The sequence below is a fragment of the Mauremys mutica genome, chromosome 1 (assembly GCF_020497125.1).
Source record: "Mauremys mutica isolate MM-2020 ecotype Southern chromosome 1, ASM2049712v1, whole genome shotgun sequence".
In the NCBI taxonomy this organism is placed as follows: domain Eukaryota; kingdom Metazoa; phylum Chordata; order Testudines; family Geoemydidae; genus Mauremys; species Mauremys mutica.
In genome coordinates, this window is record NC_059072.1 from 357,211,584 (window position 1) to 357,232,432 (window position 20,849).

A 20,849-nucleotide genomic window follows, 5' to 3' on the forward strand; every position below is an offset into this window, starting at 1 on the left:
CAAGGTACCTAGGGTGGAGCAGGGCTGGGGAAAGGTTGGGGAGCTCCTGCCTAGAAAACCCCAGGCTGCAGCCTAGCATAGGGCAAAAGGTACTGGGGTTGCAGGGGGCAACCTAGGGGTAGGCCAAGGCAGCAGGTCCAAACCCCCTTGCCGATGATGAGTGCTGGCTACTGCAGTCTGCCCCAGCGAACGGGGGCTAGATAGAGACTGGGCAGTAGCCACTACTGAGGCGAAGTGGGGATAGTAGGGTGGGGGTTCCCCTGGGACGGGGAAACCCAGTTAAGAGTTAAAGGGGCACCGGGGCCCTGGGAGGGACACGGGGCCAATAGTAAACAGGTGGATCACCGGCCTGCAGAGGGCGCTCCGGGCTGGAACAGAGCTAATTCCCAGAGTCACCAGCAGGAGGCGCCGCAGGGGTGAGTCAACCCGTTACAGGATGACAATAAAGCTCTTCAGGGCAGGGCAATGCCTGTTAGCATGTGCAGTGCCTAGCACAGTGGGACTCTGATCCAATGGAGGCCTGTAAGTGTCACTTCAGTACACGTAGTAATGGCTCCCATTCCCTGCATGTAACTCATAGGATGCACGGCTGTGTGGGACACACTGAACTGAATTCCCAGGAATAGGGGATCTCCACCCCATGTGGTTATGGGTAGATCCAGAATGGTTCCCTGCTTTTGCAGCTGCACACTTGCAGGAGGGCGATAGGTAATTTACAGGCAAACACACAGTCACAGCTGCCTCCTGATTCTCTGGGGACCTGACATGTCTGGTTGGCACTGGCAGAGAGGAGATAAGGAAGCACTGAGAGACATTCATCCTGCACTGCGAAGCTGATGCAGTTTAGGCATGGCTGGTTAGTGCTGATAATTAGCAGAGCTAAAGCATTGTGTCTTGTCCTGTCCCATGCTGAGCTGGCCCCCAGACGTTTAAGAGCCTTGCTTTACCTAACAGACTAGTTCTGAAAGATCTGGGGAGTGCAGGGACCTGCTAGGGCATCTGGGCAGTGCAGTCGGTCTCCAAGCAGGGATGTTTTTGTCAGCTGTTGGCCAGTTCACGGCTCTAAGATTCCAGAGGCTAAACTAAGATAACCAAGCACATCTCTGATTGCGAGCAGCTGCTTCACATCTGTCAGCTGTTCTTTGGCTTCAATCCAACCACGATCAGATTTGCAGATGATGCAAAATCAGGGGGTGGGAGCAAACGTGCAGGTGGCCAAGACCCAAACTAAAGAGACCTGGAGAGATCAGAGCGGAGCGGGCTGCAGGCGGCGAGGGGACACTTGATCCTGGTAAGAATGAAGTCCTATCAGGGAGGAGCTCGCTGGGCAATTAATACTGATTTTCAATAAGTCTTGGAGCACTGGGGAAGTTCTAGGGGACTGCAAGAAAGCTAATGTTGGGCCAATATTTAAAAAGGGTAAATGGGATGACCTGGGTAATTATAGGCCTGTCAGCCTGACATCAGTCCTGGGAAAGAGAATGGAGCGGCTGATATGGGACCCAATTAATAAAGAATTAAAGGAGGGTTAAAGGAGAATTAATAGTTGGCTAGCTGCTAGGTCTCAAAATGTAACTGTAAATGGGGACTCATTGAACGGGTGTGTCTCTACAGAAAGTCCGCAGGTATTGGTTCTTGGCCCTATGCAATTTAAGATTTTTATCGATGATCTAGAAGAAAATATAAAATCATCACTGATAAAATTGCAGATGACCCACAAATTGGAGGCATGGTAAATAATGAAGAGGACAGGTCACTCATACAGAGATATCTGGATCGGTTGGTAAACTGGGCACAAGCAAACAATCTGTTTTAATAAAGCTAAATGTAAATGTCTCCATTTAGAAAGAAAGCCTGGAGGCTGTACTTCCAGGCTGAGGGACTCAATCCTGGGAAACAGTGACTTTGAAAAATATTTGGGGGTCATAGTGGATAATCAGCTGAACATGAGGTCCCAGTGTGATGCTGTGGCCTGAAAGACTAATGCAATCCCTGGGATGTATAACCAGGGGAATCTCGAGTAGGAGAAGAGAGGTTATTTTACTTCTGGTGCAAGCACTGCTGGAATCCTGTGTCCAGTTCTGGTGCCCACAATTCAAGAAGGATGATACATTGGAGAGGGTCCAGAAAAGAGCCACGAGAATGATTAAAGGATTAGAAAACCTGCTTGATAGTGATAGACTCAAGGAGCTCAGTCTGTTTAGCTCAACAAAGAGAAGGTTAAGGGGTGACTTGATCACGATCTATAAGTACCTACGTGGGGAACAAATATTTAATAACGGGCTCTTCACTCTGGCAGCAGCCTAAGGTCTTACATGTTCCAATGGCTGGAAGTGGAAGCTAGACAAATTCAGGCTGGAAATAAGGCATGAATTTTTAACAGTGAGAATAATTAACCATTGGAACAGTTTACCCAGGGTCATGGTGGATTCTCCATCGCTGACGATTTTTAAATCAATAGTGGTTGTTTTTCTAAAAGCTCCGCTCTAGGGATTATTGCGAGGCAGTTTTCTGGCCTGTGCTGTACAGAGGGTCAGACAAGGTGATCACAACGATCCCTTCTGGTCTTGGAGTCTGAGATAAACCTGGATATTGAATGTGAGGGCTGTACCCCAGCAGCCAAACCTATTCTCTTGATGCTCTCCAGAGAGGCCTGTTGGATCTAAGCAAGGAGTTCATTTGCTGCAGGGAAAGGATTAGGGTGTGAAAAGGGGCTGGAGAGAGAGAGAGAGACAGAGGAAAGAAAAACAACCAGAGAAAAACACCTGTAGTTTCCCCGCAGCAATGTGGGAGGGCGGTTGCTGAGTTGCCTCTGCCCTCGTTAATTTCGCCCTCTGGGTGCCTGGAGCCGCCCTGCTCTCTGGGGAAGGGGCAGGTGGGTCCTGCTGCTCTTACCTGGTCATACCCGTGCCAGGGACAAACAAGACTTCATCTTGTCCCAGGGTGCTGGAGGGAGAACGGAGGAAGGAAATAAGACGCCAGCTGCTGCCCAGGTGGAGGGAGAAGGGCAGAAATCGGAGCTTCCTGGGCTGAGCCGTGGCACAGTTCGGGACTTCATCTTGTGAATGTGAATGGCCTTGGGCAATGGCTCTGAGCCAGAGCTTCTCCCACTGGTGACCAGGGCCCTGGGCATCCTCGTGCCCTCTCTCCAGCTGGCTGCTTCTAGGCAAGGAGCGACCGGCGCAGCGGAGTGATCTGCTGGCCATGGAAAGCGTCATGGTGAGTAACAGAGTTCTCTCTGTAACAGCCCTGCCATGGTGAGACCTGCCTTGCCTGTCCTGTACCGGCATTGGGGCCACACAGTGCCCCGTGGGGTAATGCTCCGAGGAGGAGCAGGGAAAATTGGTAGGAAGGTTGAACAACATGGTGCTGGCCACTTAAGACAGGGGCTTCTCAGCGAGGGTCCTTGGCTCAGGTCTCACTGAGACGAACTGGGAATGTTCTTAATGTTTTCTCTGAATACTGTGTTGGTGCCTCAGTGTCCCCTCTGCAGTTCTTAAGTATCTAGGTGGTGGATCAGGGTGTGTGATTGCTGCAGAGGAAGGGGCCAGTGCACCTAAATGCCTGACGCTCTGTCTCCTAGCAACTCAAATCCCTGGCCTGAATCATATCACAGCTGGCTCAGCCTTTCATCCTTCCAAGGGGCTGCAGAGGTACCGACTTCCAGGCAGTGCACAGTGTGTGGCTGGATCTTTTAAGGACGCAGGGGAGGGAGGTGTAGTACATTGATCTGGGAGCTAGGAACTCCTGCCTTCTAATCCCATCTCTGCTGCTAAATCATTTGCCTCTCTTGCGCCTCAATCTCCCCATCTCTAAAATGGGGCCAATGAACTATTGCCCAGGCCTAGGATGAATTTTAAGGATTTGATATTAGTAACATGCTTTTGAATTCATGCTTGTAAGTGGTGGGGATTTGCTTGGCAGTCCTTATCCAAAATATCCCCCACCCCCCAATGCACACAGTTGTACTGTGCTCTGCTCAGCTGCTTCCCTCCACTCCAGAGGTGGCTGCATTTTAGTGGTGCTGTATGTTACATGCTTTGGAGTCGATCTGGACAGGAGCATCTAGTAATATAAAATGAATATTTTGTCCTGTGTATTTAGTTACTGTTAATAACCCAACCTCAGAGGTGAAAATATTAATCAGTCACGCTCGAAAGAAGCAGAGGACACTGCAGAAGTTCTGGGGTTAACAGGAAAGCTATTTCTCGCTCTATGTTTGTGCAACAGGTAATGATGCAACAGCTTAGCCATCTGAGCAGCTGCTCCCCTGAACTTAGGACATTCTTTGGAATCCCAGACTGTACCTCTCTCCTTCCCCACAGACCTGCTTCTGTGTCATTTGCAAGTGACTGAGATCGGGTATACTGAGGTTCTGGACTGTGAGAAGTCTATGGAGGGCTGGTCTGATGAGATTGCCTACAGTGCCACATGAGGCTTCTGTGACTGCTAGTAGCAAATATCCCCAATTGCCATTGATGGGACACTAGCTGGGGAGGGCTCTGAGTTACTACAGAGAATTCTTTCCCAGGTGTCTGGCTGGTGGGTCTTGCCCACATGCTCAGGGTCTAACTGAGCCCCCTATTTGGGGTCAGGAAGGAATTTCCCCCAGGTCAGACTGGCAGAGACGCCTTCCTCTGCAGCGTGGGGCCCGGGTCACTTGCTGGTTTGAACTAGTGTAAATGGTGAATTGTCTGTAACTTGAAGTCTTTAAACCAGGATTTGAGGACATCAGTAACTAAGCCAGAGTTTAGGGGTCTATTACAGGAGTGGGTGGGTGAGGTTCTGTAGCCTGTGATGTGCAGGAGGTCAGAACAGATGATCATGCTGGTTCCTTCTGGCCTTCTGAGTTAATTACAACGATCTCCCTATGCCACATTTCTGTGTAGTGCTATTCCAGCCCATTTAGATCTCTGACATTCTCTGAGTTTCATTTCCCCCCTCCTTTTACAGATGGGAAAAATGAGGCACCGAACAGGGATGTGACTTGCCCCACAACACCTAGTGAGTCAGTTGCGGAGCTGGGAACTGAACCTAGCTCTCCTGACTTCTCTGATCTTAGCCAATGTGACAGGCTGAATTATTCTCCAGCCACAGCTCCTTTGCAACTAGTTCCTTGCAAATGGTCGATTACCAAGCCGAGTTGGTTAGTTCCAATTGGGGTGCTGAAGCCACATGGCATTGTTTCTCTTGCTTGATTGGATAAGCATCACTCTCACAATCAGGTGCCTGGTGCAGATAGTCCCCTGGAATTCACTCCCCCTTCACCTCTTCTGTTCTTCGTACATATTCTTAGGAAGTGAGCACGACAGGGACTTAAATATGAACCAAATGATACAGTTTGTTCCCATCCACCCAGCAGGGTTTGAACCTCAGAATACCAGTGCCACAGCACAGCACAGCCCCCTACCACTGGAGCTAAAGGAGTGACTCCATTTACTGGCAGCGGTGGTAGGTTGTTATCCTTCAGGTGGACCAGCCTCTAGAGCAGAGGTGGGCAAACTATGGCCCGCAGGCCACATCTGGCCCTCAGGACCGTCCTGTCTGGCCCCTAAACCCCCGGCCCCTCCCCTGCAGCCTCAGCTCACTGTGCTGGCAGCACCCCCGCGGGGGGAGGGGAGGGGGCGGGGAGGGGCTGCACTGCGGGGGCAGGGGAGCAGGCGGGCGGTGCAGGTGGCGAGAGCACAGGGAATGCGGCTGGGGGACGCAGGAGGAGCACCGGGTGGCCGCGCAGCTGGCCAGAGAGAAGCGGCGCTTTGAAGGGGAAACTGCTGCTTCTGTCCGGCTGCGTGGCTGCCCCTGCTCCTCCTGAGTCCTCCACCCACGTTTGCAGGGCCATGTTCCGAAAGGGTCGGGGAGGGGGTTGGATTGGTGGTGGGGTCCTGGGGGGCAGGGGTCTCAGGAGGGGGCAGTCAGGGAGCAAGGGGGGTTGGATAGGGGGTGGGGTCCCAGGAGGTTGGTTAGGGGCGGGGGGGGGTCCTGGGAGGGGGCAGTTAGGGGACAAGGAGCAGGGGGGGTTCAAAGGGTCGGGGGTTCTGAGGGGGGCAGTCAGGAGGTGGGAGGGGGTGGAGGCCAGGCTGTTTGGGGGGCACAGCCTTCTCTACCCGGCCCTCCATACCGTTTCACAGCCCCAATGTGGCCTTCGGGCCAAAAAGTTTGCCCACCGCTGCCCTAGAGGGGCCGTTCCCGGCTCTTTGCCACTGTGAATGCTCCGAGCTGTTCTCCCCGCCGCAGGCTGTTGCTGTATCTGGCAGGGCCCTTCTGAGCAGCTGTGCCTGAGCCCGGCACCCAGCCCCCACCTTGTTTTTTGTTCTTTAAAGAGCATCCCTGGCTGGTTTCCAGCCCCATTTGGCTCTAATGCAGTCGAGGTGCTGTGAAATAGCCAAGCTGTGAATTCAATCAGGCGTGCTTAATGAAACCTGGGGAGCTAATTAGCCAGCAGGTAATTAGGCAGTGCCACCACCTTTCTCCCGAGGCGGCATGTGTTCTGTTACGCGGGGAATGGCAATCTCTGAGCCTGGAAAGGGAGGAGTAAGGGAAAGAGGGGTTCCCAGCTAGCAGCAGGGCTCTCTCATCCCCCATTCCAACATACTTCTCTTTCCTGACAATTCTGCTGCTCAGAGAGAGAATGGCAGCGTGGGGGCGAGGCTGGGTCTGAAACGTGCTGCTGGATCCAAACTGAGAGAGCGCGGTGGGTGAGGTGGTGGCCTGTGATGGCCTGTCTACCTGGGGGAGTTTCAGTTCCCTGACTCAGGTTCTGATGTCTTGTGTGCGAGGCCCTGGACAGGGGTTTGCCTCGGCTGCAGACTCCAGGGGCAAGACCTTGTGCACGTCCCTTAATCTCCCTCCCCATCTGTAAAAGGGAAGAATAAAACTTCAGCTTCCTCGCTCCGTCTTGTCCCTTTGAGCTGTAAACTCTTGGATGCAGGGACTGGCTCTTGCTGTGTGTACGTACAGCACCTAGCACAGAGGAGGGGAGATCTCACCGGGGGCCTCTTAGCACTGAGGTAAAAAAAACCAACAACAATCCAATGGTGGCAAGGGCTGATGGTATGGGGGGCAGAAGGGAGAGTTCAAGCCAGCCCAGTCCCCCTAAATGGGAAAGAACCACTGGATGCCAGAAGCTCGAGCCCGTATCCTTGAGCCAAATTCATTGTTGGGTAGCTCCAACCAATTGACAGCCGTGGGGAGGGGCTGGGTTCTGCTCTCAGGTACGTCCCCGGAGTAATTCCACAGACCTCAATGGAGCGACTCTGGCTTTGCTCCAGCATAACTGAGAGCCAGATACATCCAGGTTACACGGGTTTGCGAGTTCTCCAGGCATACCTGCCCTGCAGATCTCGGGATGCTACTAGCTACTCGTAGGAGGGACGTGATCTGATGGCTAAATCGGGACTGAGATTCAGGACGTCTGGGCTCCTGTCTGGGAGGAAAAGTGCTCTAGTGGCTAGAGCAGGAGGTGGAATTCAGAACGCCTGGGTGCAGCTGGCCATGCTTCAGGGATTTGGGTTCACAGGGGATTTTGGTATTTGTTCCAATTTGGAATGAAAGCAAATTTACTGAAATTTCCTGGCAAACTGGAGAGCCCTAAAAATTCCATTTCTAACCCCCCACATGATGGCATTTGTGAAAGATGCATGTGAAATTGACCATCTGTGGCTGCTATTGCCTAGCACGCATGAAACTGAGGAGAACATCAATTCTGCTCAGCAGAAAGGAGCTTGCCATTCTCAGGCCGCCCAGTCCCCACCTCTAGCCAGGGCTCCAGCAGCTTGCGGGCTCCTTTCCAAGGAGCTGGTGCTGGGAGCCTGCCAGCGGCAGAGCCCTGGCTCCAGGTGGGGGTTACGCAGAGGCATGCCCACCACTGTGCCACTCTCTGCCCCTCGCAGCAACCCAACTGGAGGGAGATAGTCAACAGGAAGCTGAAGTTCCCCAGCGAGCTCCTCGACGCCATCCAGGAGGGGGACCTGTTGCGGGTGCAGCAGCTGCTGCAGGGGAGCGACGGGATCCTGCAACAGCAGGCCGACAGTGAGGACCGCGCGTGGCGGGAAGCCCTCAACCTGGCCATCCGCACGGGCGGTGGGGAGATCACCGGGACCCTGCTGCGCTACGTCAAGTTCGACTTCCGCCAGATCCACGAGGCCCTGCTGGTCGCCGTGGACACCAACCAGCCCCAGGTGGTGAAGATGCTGCTGGACCGGCTGGACCAGGAGAAGAGCATCAAGATGGACATCAAGTCCTTCTCCATGGCCTTCTTCGACCGCTCCATCGACAACGCCCGCTTCGCCCCCGGCGTGACGCCGCTCACCCTGGCCTGCGAGAAGGACCTCTACGAGATCGTGGACATGCTGGTGCAGAAAGGCCACGCCATCCCCCGGCCCCACAAGATCTCCTGCACCTGCCTGGAGTGCAGCAACGGCCGCAAGTACGACCTGCTCAAGTTTTCCCTCTTCCGCATCAACACCTACAAGGGCATCGCCAGCCGGGCCTACCTCTCCATCGCCAGCGAGGATGCCATTCTGACCGCCTTCAAGCTCAGCCGGGAGCTGCAGCGCCTCTCCTGCAAGGAGCCGGAGTTCAAGGTGAGGCTCTCCGCAGTCTCCATGCTGAGGCTGGGGTCTCCGTTCCGCTCTCCGTCCATCCTTGTTCTGTGGGTAGCCGTGGTTGTGTACTCAGAATATAGGGTTCCACCTCCCCTGGGGTGACGGGTGTGCAGGACCCAGGGAGCGAAGAGAGGCAGGTGCAACATGCTAGACTTCAGTGGAGTTACACCTGCTTCTACCAGCTCTGAATTTGGACCCTGGGGGTTTAACAGTCATCATCCCTCCCCAGTGTGAGCCAGGGGTTGGGGGGTGGGGACGAATTTTGCCTCCCCCCCATTCCACTCCAGGGAGATGTTCAAACATGTTCATCCTGGCACCCACAGGAGCCGAATCCTCTATTGAACCTGGCTGAGATATTTGCCTCTCTCCCACCCTGCAGCAGGGAGTTCCACAGGTTAATTTTACATATGTACGTGTGCGGCCCTCTCACTCTGAGCACCTCTTGTTGTGAGGGCTGGAAGGGACCTTGAGAGGTCAGCAACTCCAGCCCCCTGCACAAATAAAGGAGGCAAAGCCATGACCGACCAGAGACAAAGAGCACAAGGAAAATCCTTGCAGCAGTAGCAGGGGATGGGACCTGCGCTCAGGTACTGTCCCCTTGTGCCCCTGCTTGTTCCCCTCCCGCAGCCAGAGTACCTCAGCCTGGAGCTCCTGAGCCAGGAGTTCGCCTTTGAGCTGCTGGGGATGTGCCGTAACCAGAGCGAGGTGACAGCCGTGCTGAACGACCTGGGGGACAGCGAGGAGGAGGAGGAGGAGCTGGACAGCCAGGCCTTCGAGGAGGGCATCCCCAACCTCGCCCGGCTCCGGCTGGCCGTCAACTACAACCAGAAGAGGGTGAATCCAGGGAGGAGACTGGTGTCCCTAGGCGGCGCTCAGCACTGAGCCAATACCTCAGCATAGGACTAGGGGGCGCCGCAGGCACAGTCTTTCAGATGAGACGTCACTAACGATCCCTGGGAGTCAGGGTGTGAACCCCAGGGTCCCGGTTCCAGGGTGCACCATTCCTCTCTAAATTCCCCCCCTTGAATATCACTTGGCTGTGGGATCATCCTTCACCCCATGCCCATAGCCCTTGTGCAGTGCAGCTATGCAGCGGCTAAACCATGTGCCACCCAAGAGGTGGCTGCATGTCACTGGTAGGTGAGGGCTCCTTAGAAACAGAGAGTGCCTGTGTACGGCTTTGGGACCTTTGGGGCTGAAAGGGCTGGGGCAACAGAAAGCTACTGGTGGTTATAAATATTTTTGTTCCCAATTGACTGATCTCCTCCCGTCTCGTCCTTCCGGATCAGTTTGTTGCCCATCCCATCTGCCAACAAGTGCTGTCGTCCATCTGGTGCGGGAACCTGTCGGGCTGGCGCGGGAGCAACACGCTCTGGAAGTTCTTCGTCTCCTGTTCCATCTTCCTGACCATGCCCCTCCTGTGCCTGGTGTACTGGATTGCCCCAAAGTCGCGGGTGAGCAGCCTTCCAGGCCGCGATGGGACCCAACAAGGGGGCAGATTCTCCCACATCTGCTACTGCAGGGTTCTTATGCCTCCTGGTGCAGCCGGTGCTGGCCCTCAGAGACCAGAGACTGGCTAGAGAGACCTCGGGTCTCATCCAGGCTGGCAATCCCTACGTGCCCATGGAAACTTGATTGCAGCTCTACTGATTTTTCTCCCTAGAACCGAGCCAACAATGTGTGGGTGTGAATTATCCACCCATATCCCATGAATTTGAACTCCACCATATCTCTGCCCCTTCTGAGTTTATTCTCCATTGTTCCAGCACTTCAGATTTGCTGCTGCAAATGCTCGGTAGGGGGAGTTTTATGCTTAAATATTCCCCCTCGCTCAACTATATGTTGCATATTGGGCCCCAATCTGCTCGGGGAGATCCTTACACAACACACTGGCTCAGTGTGTGTCGTGGCCTCCGCTAACAGCTGCTTCGCTGTAGGGTAACAGCCTACTATTGCTGTCTGCTAACAGAGTCCCTCCCTTAGCTCTGCATGGTGGTGCTGATGACCCAAGGAGAGGCAGTCGTTGTGTCTGTGCAGCCCCCCACCACAGTGAGTTCAATGGGTCCCTGTGCAGGCCAGGATGAGCGTGGGGCTGTGGGTCTCTGCCCTCCATTGGCAGCTGTGGGACTCTTTGCAGCCCTGAGGTGTGACGCTGCCTGTGCATCCCTGGGCAGGTTGGCAAAATACTGAAGATCCCAGTGATCAAGTTCCTCCTCCACTCGGCCTCGTACCTCTGGTTCCTGATCTTCCTGCTGGTGGAGTCCTTGTTCCTGGAGCACAAGCATCACATCTTCTTGGGACGCAGTCAGATCGTGTGGGAGAACTCCCTGCACATGGTCTGGGTGGCTGGTAGGTAGCTGCCCCTGTCGCCTGGCAGGGAGGGGCATTGGCAGGGGACAACAAAAGCACAGGATTCAAGGAGAAGCAGGTGGCTGCCGCTGTCTTAACTAGGGTGCTTAGGCCCTGTGTCAACTGTCTGCACCCCAGGGAATCCCACCCTCTGGGCACAGCCCCCCCACTCCTGAATCCCTCTGGGCACAGCCCCCCTCAATCCCCAAATCCCTCTGAGCACAGCCCCCCTGTCCCCCCCTCCATCCCTCTGGGCACAGCACCCCCATCCCTCTGGCTACAGCAACCCTGACCTTGGAATCCCTCTGGGCACAGCCCCCCTGCCCCCCTGAATCCCTCTGGGCACAGCCCCCCTCCATCCCCCTTGGAACAGCCCCCCTGCTTCCCCAAATCTCTCTGGACACAGCCCCCCCCACTCCCGAATCCCTCTGGTCACAGCCCCCCCAATCCCTCTGGGCACAGCCCCCCTGCCCCCCTGAATCCCTCTGGGCACAGCCCCCCCGAATCCCTCTGGCTACAGCAAGCCTGACCTCTGAATCTCTCTGGGCACAGCCCCCCCCATCCCTGAATCTCTCTCGGCACAGCCCCCCCCATCCCCGAATCCCTCTGGGCACAGTCCCCCCGCCCCCCATCCCAATGCGTAGCAGCGGGGGCTGGGTCTAGAGGCGTGAAGGGGGGTTTCCTCTCCAGGGCTGACTGAATTCTTGTTACCTCTGCTGAGACGGCCAGCACGGGGCCTGGTGGCAGTTCCTAGAGGGACACGCGCCCGTCTGGAGCTGGGCCGAGACCTCTCACTGCCCGCGCTGAAGCCAGCACAGAGGCAGCGGCTGTTAATAATCTTCAGTCCCAAATCCAGCCCCCTGAAGGGCTTTGTGTCCCTAAGGTCTTCTCAGCTCCTACGTAGACAGGAGGTTTCAGGGCAGATAGACGTGGGGAGAGAAATTAGCCTCCAGCAGGCAACACGGGCCCCAGGGCTCTGGGGAAGAGAGAACAGCCGACAGGAGTGAGTTGGGTGGATGGTTTCCCTGGCCCTGGTACGATGCGATAATCAATTAGCTCTGAAGGGAGCCGCACTCTCCCATTGGAATCGGCTGAGCTGAGCCCCTAGGGTCGGAATCCTCCCGTGAGCACCGGCAGCGATCGCCTGCCGCAGGCTACGTGCTCCCGGGGCTGTTTTTCTTTTTAAGCCCAGTGCCCAAGGGGCTGCTGGAGGCAGGCGGCGGGAGGAGATTCAGAGAAGAGCAGCGATGGGGATGAAAGGGCTGGAGGCACCGATCCGTGGGGAAGGGATAAGAGAACTAAGGGCCGGATGCTGCATCCGTTGCAGTCAATGGTGAAACCCTCCCCATGGGGGCAAGGCTGGGTGCTGGGTCAGTCTACGGTCTGGGAGCGGCCTGCAGATCTCTCCAGGGTGCAGATCTCTCCAGGGTGGAGCATTTAGGGGGCCGTAGCGAGGAGTCATCGTGACTTGTATCGCGGAAGCCCCTGGAGGCCCCAGCTGCGATCAGGACCCTGCTGTGCCAGGTGCTGTACGAACACCCTGCCCACGGGAGCTGACGGGGCAGAGACGCAAGGCAGACGAGGGAGAAGAAGAAAGGATGATTCCTCCCTCCTCCTCCCCCCAATTTGCAGAGGGGAAAGCTCTGCCCAGAGGCTGAATCCAATCCACCCCCTGGGGAGGTGTCAGCCCGAGGGGGCTTGGTGCTCAGGCGTCACCCCGCCCTGGCAGGCTTCTTCTGGTACGAGTGCAAGGAGGTGTGGATCGAGGGGCTGCACAGCTACCTCCTGGATTTGTGGAACTGCCTGGACGTCGTCATCCTCAGCCTGTACCTGGCCTCCTTCGCCCTGCGGGTGCTGGTCGCCGGGAGGGGCCACCTGCACTGCCTGGACGCCCCTTCCTCGCCGGAGTGCTACTACTTCACCAGAGCCGGTGAGGAGCCACCGCCGGGGCACCCCGGCTTTGATCTCCGCCCCCTCCAGCCGCTGGCCCGGCCCCGCTCCTCCCGCTCGGCGTGTCTAGTGCTCCACGTTCATCCCCAGCATGGCTACTGCATGGCTCTGCCTCACTCCCCCCTGCCCCACTGCTGGGCCTCGGCCCTGCCCTGCAGAGACACCTCTCTCTGGGGGAGAGGAGCTCTCTATGGCCTATTCGCTCCTTGGCCTCTTACCAACGAGGAGGCCTGTCAGTGCTGGCAGGGTCAGTGGCTTGGCGACTGGCTTTGGATCATTTCCCCAGGCCCCCTCCCCCCGAGCCGTCCCATCCCCTCTGTTCAACCTCCGCATACCCTGCTTTGAAAGATTTCCCTTTCCAGCTCATGGCTGGACCTTTTCCTCCCCCCACAAGTCACTGGCTCGATGTGAAGGGAATCTCTGGCCTGTGTTAGCTGGGTGATCAGACTCGGATCTCTCTGGCCTCACAAGGTGGGAATCCGTCAATTCCCTGCCCAAGCGGTGCTCTGAGAACACATCACCCCCCCCGCATTTACTGATGTTAGCAGAGAAACAGCATTAATGAAAGAAAACGTGATTGTTATAATACAGTAAATTAAAATACCGGTCGCTTGAATGAACCAGGAAATTCTCCCCGGCCGCCAGCAGGGGTCAGCGTCAGGCCGTTCTGCAGGGAGCAAATCTGCCGTGTTCTGGTTGTGGGGATCTGGCATAAAGTGATAAGAGCCGGGCCTTGGTAGTTGTGATTATTTCTTGCTGGCGAAGCACTGATGGAGGAGGGGGGGTTGAGGAGCCCGCCCTGGGGGCAGGGTTTGCTTTTGGGGAGCTAACTGGAGCATGGCTGTGACTCTGGAATGACAATTAGAGGCACTTTTATATGGTAAGTCTGTGTCATTATCCTCATTTTGCCGGTGGGGAAACTGAGGCACAGGGCGGGACAGGGACTCACCCAGCAGGCCAGTGATGGAGCCAGGAATAGCCCTCAGTCCCAGAGCCTTATCCCGTAGGCCACACAACGATGGCCCCCCCCCAGATTTCCAGCCTTGTGTCTCTGAGGTTCCTCTCCCCGTGTTCAGGACGGCACGAGTGGCAGCCCGAAGACCCCCAGTTCGTCGCCGAGGTGCTGTTTGCAGTGACCAGCATGCTGAGCTTCACCCGCCTGGCCTACATCCTGCCCGCCCATGAGTCCCTGGGCACCCTGCAGATCTCCATTGGGAAGATGATTGACGACATGATCCGGTAGGGGCTGAATCCCTCTGCCCCCCCCCCCCACCTTGGGGAATGAGCTGCTGGGCAGCCCGGGGGGCTGGCACTGCATATTATTCACTGGCAGCTGCCTTGCATGTTGCCCCATGTTTCCCTGGTAGGATGCCTTAGCCCCATCCCTGTGGATCCACGTCCATGGCTTGGTCTATACTTAGGTTGCCGAAGCTACATCAGAGCCAGGGTGTGAAAACCCCCCACCCACCCGACCGAGACCCCTGTGCCAGCCTACCTCCCGGCACAAGTCCAACTAGGTCCAGGGAAGAACACTCGGGGCGACAGTGTTCCTAGGGTGATGGAAAACCCCTTCCTTGGCTGACAGCCTCATCTCCACAATGGGGTTATGCAGACAGAGCCGCAGTGGCATAGGGGTCCTTAGCTGTTCCCACTCGAGAAAGATCTTGAAGTCATTGTGGATAGTTCTCTGAAAACATCCACTCACTGTGCGGCGGCAGTCAAAAAAGCAAACAGAATATTGGCAATAATTAGGAAAGGGAGAGATAATAGGGCAGAAAATATCATATTGCCTCTATATAAATCACACGATTAACTCAAAAAAACGTAATCGTGATTAATCGCACCGTTAAACAATAGAATACCGACTGAAATGTATTAAATATTTTTAAATGTTTTTCTACATTTGCAAATATATCGATTTCAATTACAACACAGAATACAAAGTGTACACTGCTCACTTTATATTTAGTTTTGATTACAATATTTGCACTGTAAAGAACAAAAGAAATAATATTTTTCAATTCACCTCATACAAGTACTGTGGTGTGATCTCTTTATTGTGGAAGTGCAAGTTACAAATGTAGGGTTTTTGTTACATAACTGCACTCAAAAACAAATCAGTGTAAAAGAGCCCACAAGTCCACTCAGTCCTACTTCTTGTTCAACCAATCACTAAGAGAAACAAGTTTGTTTGTGGGAGATAATGCTGCTCACTTCTTAATTACAATGTCACCTGAAAGTGAGAACAGGCATTCGCATGGCACTGTTGTAGCTGGCGTCGCAAGATATTTACGTGCCAGATGCGCTAAAGATTCATATGCCTCTTAATGCTTTGGCCATCATTCCAGAGGACATACTTCCATGCTGATGATGCTCGTTAAAAAAAAAAAGCATTAATTAAATTTGTGACTGAACTCCTTGGGGGGGAATTATATGTCCCCTGCTGTTTTACCCACATTCTGCCATATATTTCATGTTATAGCAGTCTCGGATGATGACCCAGCATATGTTGTTTGTTTTAAGAACACTTTCACTGCACATTTGACAAATGCCAAAAAGATACCAATGTGAAATTTTTAAGATAGCTACAGCCCTTGACCCAAGATTTAAGAATCTGAAGTGCCTTCCAAAATCTGAGATGGACGAGGTGTGGAGCATGCGTTCAGAAGTCTTAAAAAAGCAAGATGCTGATGCAGAAACTACAGAACCCAAACCACCAAAAAAGAAAATCAACCTTCTGCTGGTGGTATCTGACTCAGATGATGAAAATGAATATGTGTTGGTCCGCACTGCTTTGGATCGTTACCAAGCAGAACCCGTCATCAGCATGGATGCATGTCCTCTGGAATGATGGTTGAAACATCAAAGGACATATGGATCTTTAGCACATCTGGCATGTAAATATCTTGCAACACTGTCTACAACAGTGCCATCAATGCAAATGCCTGTTCTCACTTTCAGATGACATTGTAAACAAGAAGCAGGCAGCATTATCTTCTGCAAATGTAAATAAACTTGTTTATCTGAGCGATTGGCTGAACAAGAAGTAGGACTGAGTAGACTTGTAGGTTCTAAAGCTTTACATTGTTTTATTTTTGAATGCAGGTTTTTTTTGTACATAATTCTACATTTGTAAGTTCAACCGTTCTGATAAATATCAGGGGGGTAGCCGTGTTAGTCTGGATCTGTAAAAGCAGCAAAGAGTCTTGTGGCACCTTATAGACTAACAGACATTTTGGAGCATGAGCTTTCGTGGGTGAATACCCACTTCGTCGGATGCATGTTCTGATAAAGAAATTGCACTACAGTATTTGTATTAGGTGAATTGAAAAATACTATTTCTTTTGTTTATTACAGTGCAAATATTTGCAATAAAAATAAAGTGAACACTGTACACTTTGTATTCTGTGTTATAATTGAAATCAATATATTTGAAAATGTAGAAAACATCCAAAATATTTAAATAAATGGTATTCTATTATTTTTTAACTGCACAATTAATCATGCAATTAATTGTGATTTTTTAAAATTGCACGATTAATTATGATTTTTTTTAATAGCACGATTAATCACGATCAGTTTTTTTAATCGCTTGACAGCCCTAATATAAATCCATGGTACACCCACATCTTGAATACTGCATGCAGATGTGGTCACCCCATCTCAAAAAAGAGATATTGGAATTGGAAAAGGTTCAGAAAAGGGCAACAAAAATGATTAGGGGTATGGAATAGCTTCCGTATGAGGAGAGATTAATAAGACTGGGGGTGGGATATGATAGAGGTCTATAAAATCATGACTGATGTGGAGAAAGTAAATAAGGAAGTGTTATTTACTCCTTTTCATAACACAAGAACTAGGGGTCACCACATGAAATTAATAGGCAGCACGTTTAAAAAAATAGAAGGAAGTATTTCTTCACACAACGCAGTCAACTTGTGGAACTCCTTGCCAGAGGATGTTGTTGTTAGTATATAGGTCTTTTTGTTAGCCTGAGATAGAATTTTGGTTTTGACTTTTTGATACTCTAATACTAAAATGTGTAAACAAGGGACAAAGACACTGATGTTGCTTCTGCCTAGCCAGCTGGATTTGTTAGTACAATGGGAACAGATACGAGCAGTTAAAGTGTTACTCCAGAGCACATTTTAAGGTTGCCTCAACCCCTATCTCAAGGCAAAGTCAAGCAACCAGTCGGGAGGGGCAAAGGGGCTTTGGGGAGGGTAGGTATAAAACACTAGAAAACCAAAGAAATGCCCGTCCCTGACCGCAGCACAACCTCACTCCTTACCCCTCTCATGGGGTACAAAAGGGGTGGGATGAAGACCCCAGACCCAAAATGGAACATGACCCTAAGTTGTAAGAGGTGGGACTGTGGGCGTGCATTGCAGGTGTAGCTGGGCCTGCTAAGGAGGAGGAGTTGGGAACAGGGGAAGGGGAAATGAGAATGGGAATAGGGAATGGGGAAGTGGCAAATGGGAACGGGGACACAGGCAAGACTCTGCGGTGTCAGAGCTGGGAAGGGGGACACGGGGTAAACGCTCTGCGGTGTCAGAGCTGGGAAGGGAGACACGGGGTAAACGCTCTGCGGTGTCAGAGCTGGGAATGGAACACTGGGGAACAGACTCTGCCGGCGTGTAGAGCTGTGGCCATGTTTGCTTGGAACTAACCCCAATAAACATCACCTTGTCTGCATGTCGCACTTCTGGTCTTCTGCTTTCTGTCTGCGTGACAAGAACCAGGGGAGGGGGTGAAGGGAAAGTCCTCTAACAGTTATGAAGGCCAAGACTATAATATGCTTCAAAAAAGAACTAGAGAAGTTCATGGAGGCTAGGTCCATCAATGGCTATTAGCCAGGATGGGCAGGGATGGTGTCCCGAGCCTCTGTTTGCCAGAAGCTGGGAACGGGTGAAGAGATGGATCATTTGATGATTCCCTGTTCTGTTCATTCCCTCTGGGACACCTGGCATTGGCTACTGTCAGAAGACAGGATACTGGGCTAGATGGACCTTTGGTCTGACCCAGTGTGGCCGGTTTTATGTATGCCAGCACATAGTGTCAACGTACTAAAGGATGAGAAGGATAATTGTCTGGCTGAGACGGTGCCGGTGCTGGGGGCGGGCCAGTGGTGGATTTTTATGCTGGACACATCCCCACTATGAACAGGGCTTATCAAACTAGAGTCCTCCAGGTCAGGCCGTGCGGCTCCCTGCCTCTCTGATCTCCTCTCTGGGCTTTCCCCCCACACAGGTTCATGTTCATCCTCATGATCATTCTCACCGCGTTCCTGTGCGGACTCAACAACACCTACGTTTACTACCAGGAGTTCCAGCGGCTGGGGAAGTACGGCCTCGCGCAACCAGGGCTTTCCCAGGGCCTCCCGGCTCAGGGCAGGGCTGAGCTGGGCCCGATGCTTTGCATAGTGATGCCTGAGGCCGAGAGAAAGGGTTAAAGGCCCCTGCAGTATCCAGGCGATCCCTGGCCCCTGGGCACATGCCAGCGACGTGAATGGGGTTGTAGCGTGAGCAGGGAGCTGAGGGGCAGGACTTTGGGGTGCTCTGCGGATGAAGCCTGTGGTGGAACTGGGAGGCCTGGTTTAGAGGATTCCAAGAAGCCCGGTGGGGGGTGGGCTATGGGGAAAATGAAGCTGAGGACAATGATGAGGACTCCGAGGGGATGTGATCCAGTGTTTGGGATGTCTGGGCACTTCCGGAGGGAGCGGGGTTGTGCGGGGTGCTGGTGGGGATTTAACAAGGAATAATGGTGTTGCCGGCACAAAAGGCCTGAGGCTACAGCAACAGTGATTCGTTGCCCGGAGTGCCTCGCTCCAATTAGACACACCAGGGTGGAGAAGCAAAAAAAAGTTTATTTGAGATCTCAAAGCGCAGGATGCTTGGAGGCACACGCCTCAGATCAAGCACACCCCAGACAAGCAGCTCTCTGTCTTTATACATGATCTTAGCTAAGCATGTCTATTACCCCCAATGCCCAGCTCCCCCCTCCCCCCCCTTCTTCTCCCTCCTTTTCAGTTCTCATACAGCAAATACATTATAACGTAGCAATTACTCTAAACAGGTTAGATCATACTTGGCAAAAACATATTATCTCGTTAGTAACTTTTCTTGACCGGTCATTCTGTTTCACTCCCTTTAGCCAGGTGCAAGCAGGCTGTATAATTGCCTCCTGGTACTGATAACTAGTTGCCACACATTCCATTCTTTCCATCTAGCCTGTGGGGTTAATTAAAGTTTAAACATAGAAGCGGTTCAGACAAGCAGAGGCCTAATACAGGGAGCCTTCATTGGCACTGTCATTTTCCACCCCTCTGTCAACACTGGGCTATGCCTGGTGCCACCAACAATGGGGTGAAAATATAGGTTGCATCTCAATCAAACCTTCCTGGGGGCCCAGGTGGGTGCTGGCAGGTGCCTCCTGAAGGGTCCTGTAGGAGTCAGGACTCACCCAGGAAGATCTAGTGGACACACAGGCCAATCCTGCCTCCCCTGGGAAGCGGTTGCCGATGTCGGTGGGGTCAGGATCGGGGCTGTCTCGCACACTTGTTAGGGTGGGGAATGCCCGGCTTGTAACCAGGCCCTGCTCTTTGCTGCCCCCTCTCTGTCAGCTTCAACGAGACGTTCCAGTTCCTGTTCTGGACCATGTTCGGGATGGAGGAGTACAGCGTGGTGGACATGCCCCAGTACGCCCTGGTGGAGTTCGTGGGGCGGGCGCTCTACGGGATCTTCACCATCGTCATGGTCATCGTCCTTCTCAACATGCTCATCGCCATGATCACCAACTCCTTCCAGAAGATCGAGGTTAGGGCCGCTGGCAGCCCTGCCGGAGTGCGGCTGCACCCTGGGTCCCCGCCCTGGAGCAGAATGACCCCGTGGTGAATGGGCCTCCTCTTACGCAGCTTCTCTTCTCCTTGGCACTCCCCGCCCTGTTAAAATAACCAGCAATGGGGCAATTCCATTCAGCCTCCCCTAAATCTTCCTCCTCCTTCCTCCCCCAAGCCCCCGTCAAAATACAATCCCTGTTGTTTGTCGTATTGCTGTGCACTATCGAGAGGGCTGTGGTGCCCCACCCCAGAAGTGGCTGCATTTAATCCTGTTGGCTATAGTATTGCTGTGCCCTGTCTGGTGCCCCACCTCAGAAGTGGCTGCATTTCTCCCTCACACATGCACTGGGGACCCTTCGTGTACAAGGGTGAAATTCCCCTCTGTGCAGCCGGTCAGTATGAGTCCCTCTGCTGACGACCCTGCACTGGGCACAGCTCTTGCAGTGGTGCCAGCTTCCCCACTGGGCCTAGCATGTGTCCTTTGGCATGAGAGCACTTTCCTGTCACCGAGCAAGCCCGCTCCTGCCCGGCTGCAGAACAATGGCTGGCGCATGCTGGGGAAGGGTCCCTGGGTGCATCCTTAAGCGGATCAGGCCCCGCCCACCAGCTGGGGATGCCCAGGTGTCGCACCAGCTAGAGCCACACCTGTGATCTCGATGAGTTTCGTGGCCAGTTCCCAGGAACCGAGCCGGTCTCCATCCCAGAGCCTCAGCCCCACGACTCTCCCCGGTGATAGAACTGTCCCTCTCCCCTGCATGTGCCGATGCCGTTCAATACCATTTCACCCATTATATGGGGCAGGTCGTGAGACCAGCTGGCCATGCTCTGAGGGAATGGTGGCGACCATAGGGCTTCTAGAGGGCGGGTGGGAAGATCACACACGGCCTCAAAGGTCTCTGATGGCCGCCCAACGCAGGAGGCAGGATTGGCCCCAGCGTAGATCACAACCTGCTTTCCTTGCTTTGCAGGATGATGCGGACGTGGAGTGGAAGTTCGCCCGCTCCAAACTCTACCTGTCCTACTTCAGGGAGGGCCTGACGCTGCCTGTGCCATTTAACATCATTCCCACACCAAAGTCCCTCTTCTACTCAGTCAGGTGATGTCAGCTC

At 53.5% G+C, this 20,849-nt stretch overlaps 1 protein-coding gene across 1 annotated transcript in view; it reads left to right on the forward strand.

Annotated features, from left to right (window-relative positions):
- LOC123373980 (short transient receptor potential channel 2-like) overlaps window positions 1–20,849 on the forward strand; it is a 28,216-nt gene that overhangs the window by 1,590 nt on the left and 5,777 nt on the right. Inside the window, exons 2-11 of the mRNA XM_045023348.1 lie at window positions 2,943–3,219; window positions 7,890–8,582; window positions 9,231–9,437; window positions 9,893–10,057; window positions 10,778–10,952; window positions 12,682–12,882; window positions 13,979–14,141; window positions 18,153–18,245; window positions 19,525–19,717; window positions 20,709–20,836. Coding sequence (XP_044879283.1) covers window positions 3,205–3,219; window positions 7,890–8,582; window positions 9,231–9,437; window positions 9,893–10,057; window positions 10,778–10,952; window positions 12,682–12,882; window positions 13,979–14,141; window positions 18,153–18,245; window positions 19,525–19,717; window positions 20,709–20,836 — 2,033 coding nt within the window. The 5' untranslated portion in view covers window positions 2,943–3,204. The remainder of the gene's footprint in view (window positions 1–2,942; window positions 3,220–7,889; window positions 8,583–9,230; window positions 9,438–9,892; window positions 10,058–10,777; window positions 10,953–12,681; window positions 12,883–13,978; window positions 14,142–18,152; window positions 18,246–19,524; window positions 19,718–20,708; window positions 20,837–20,849) is intronic.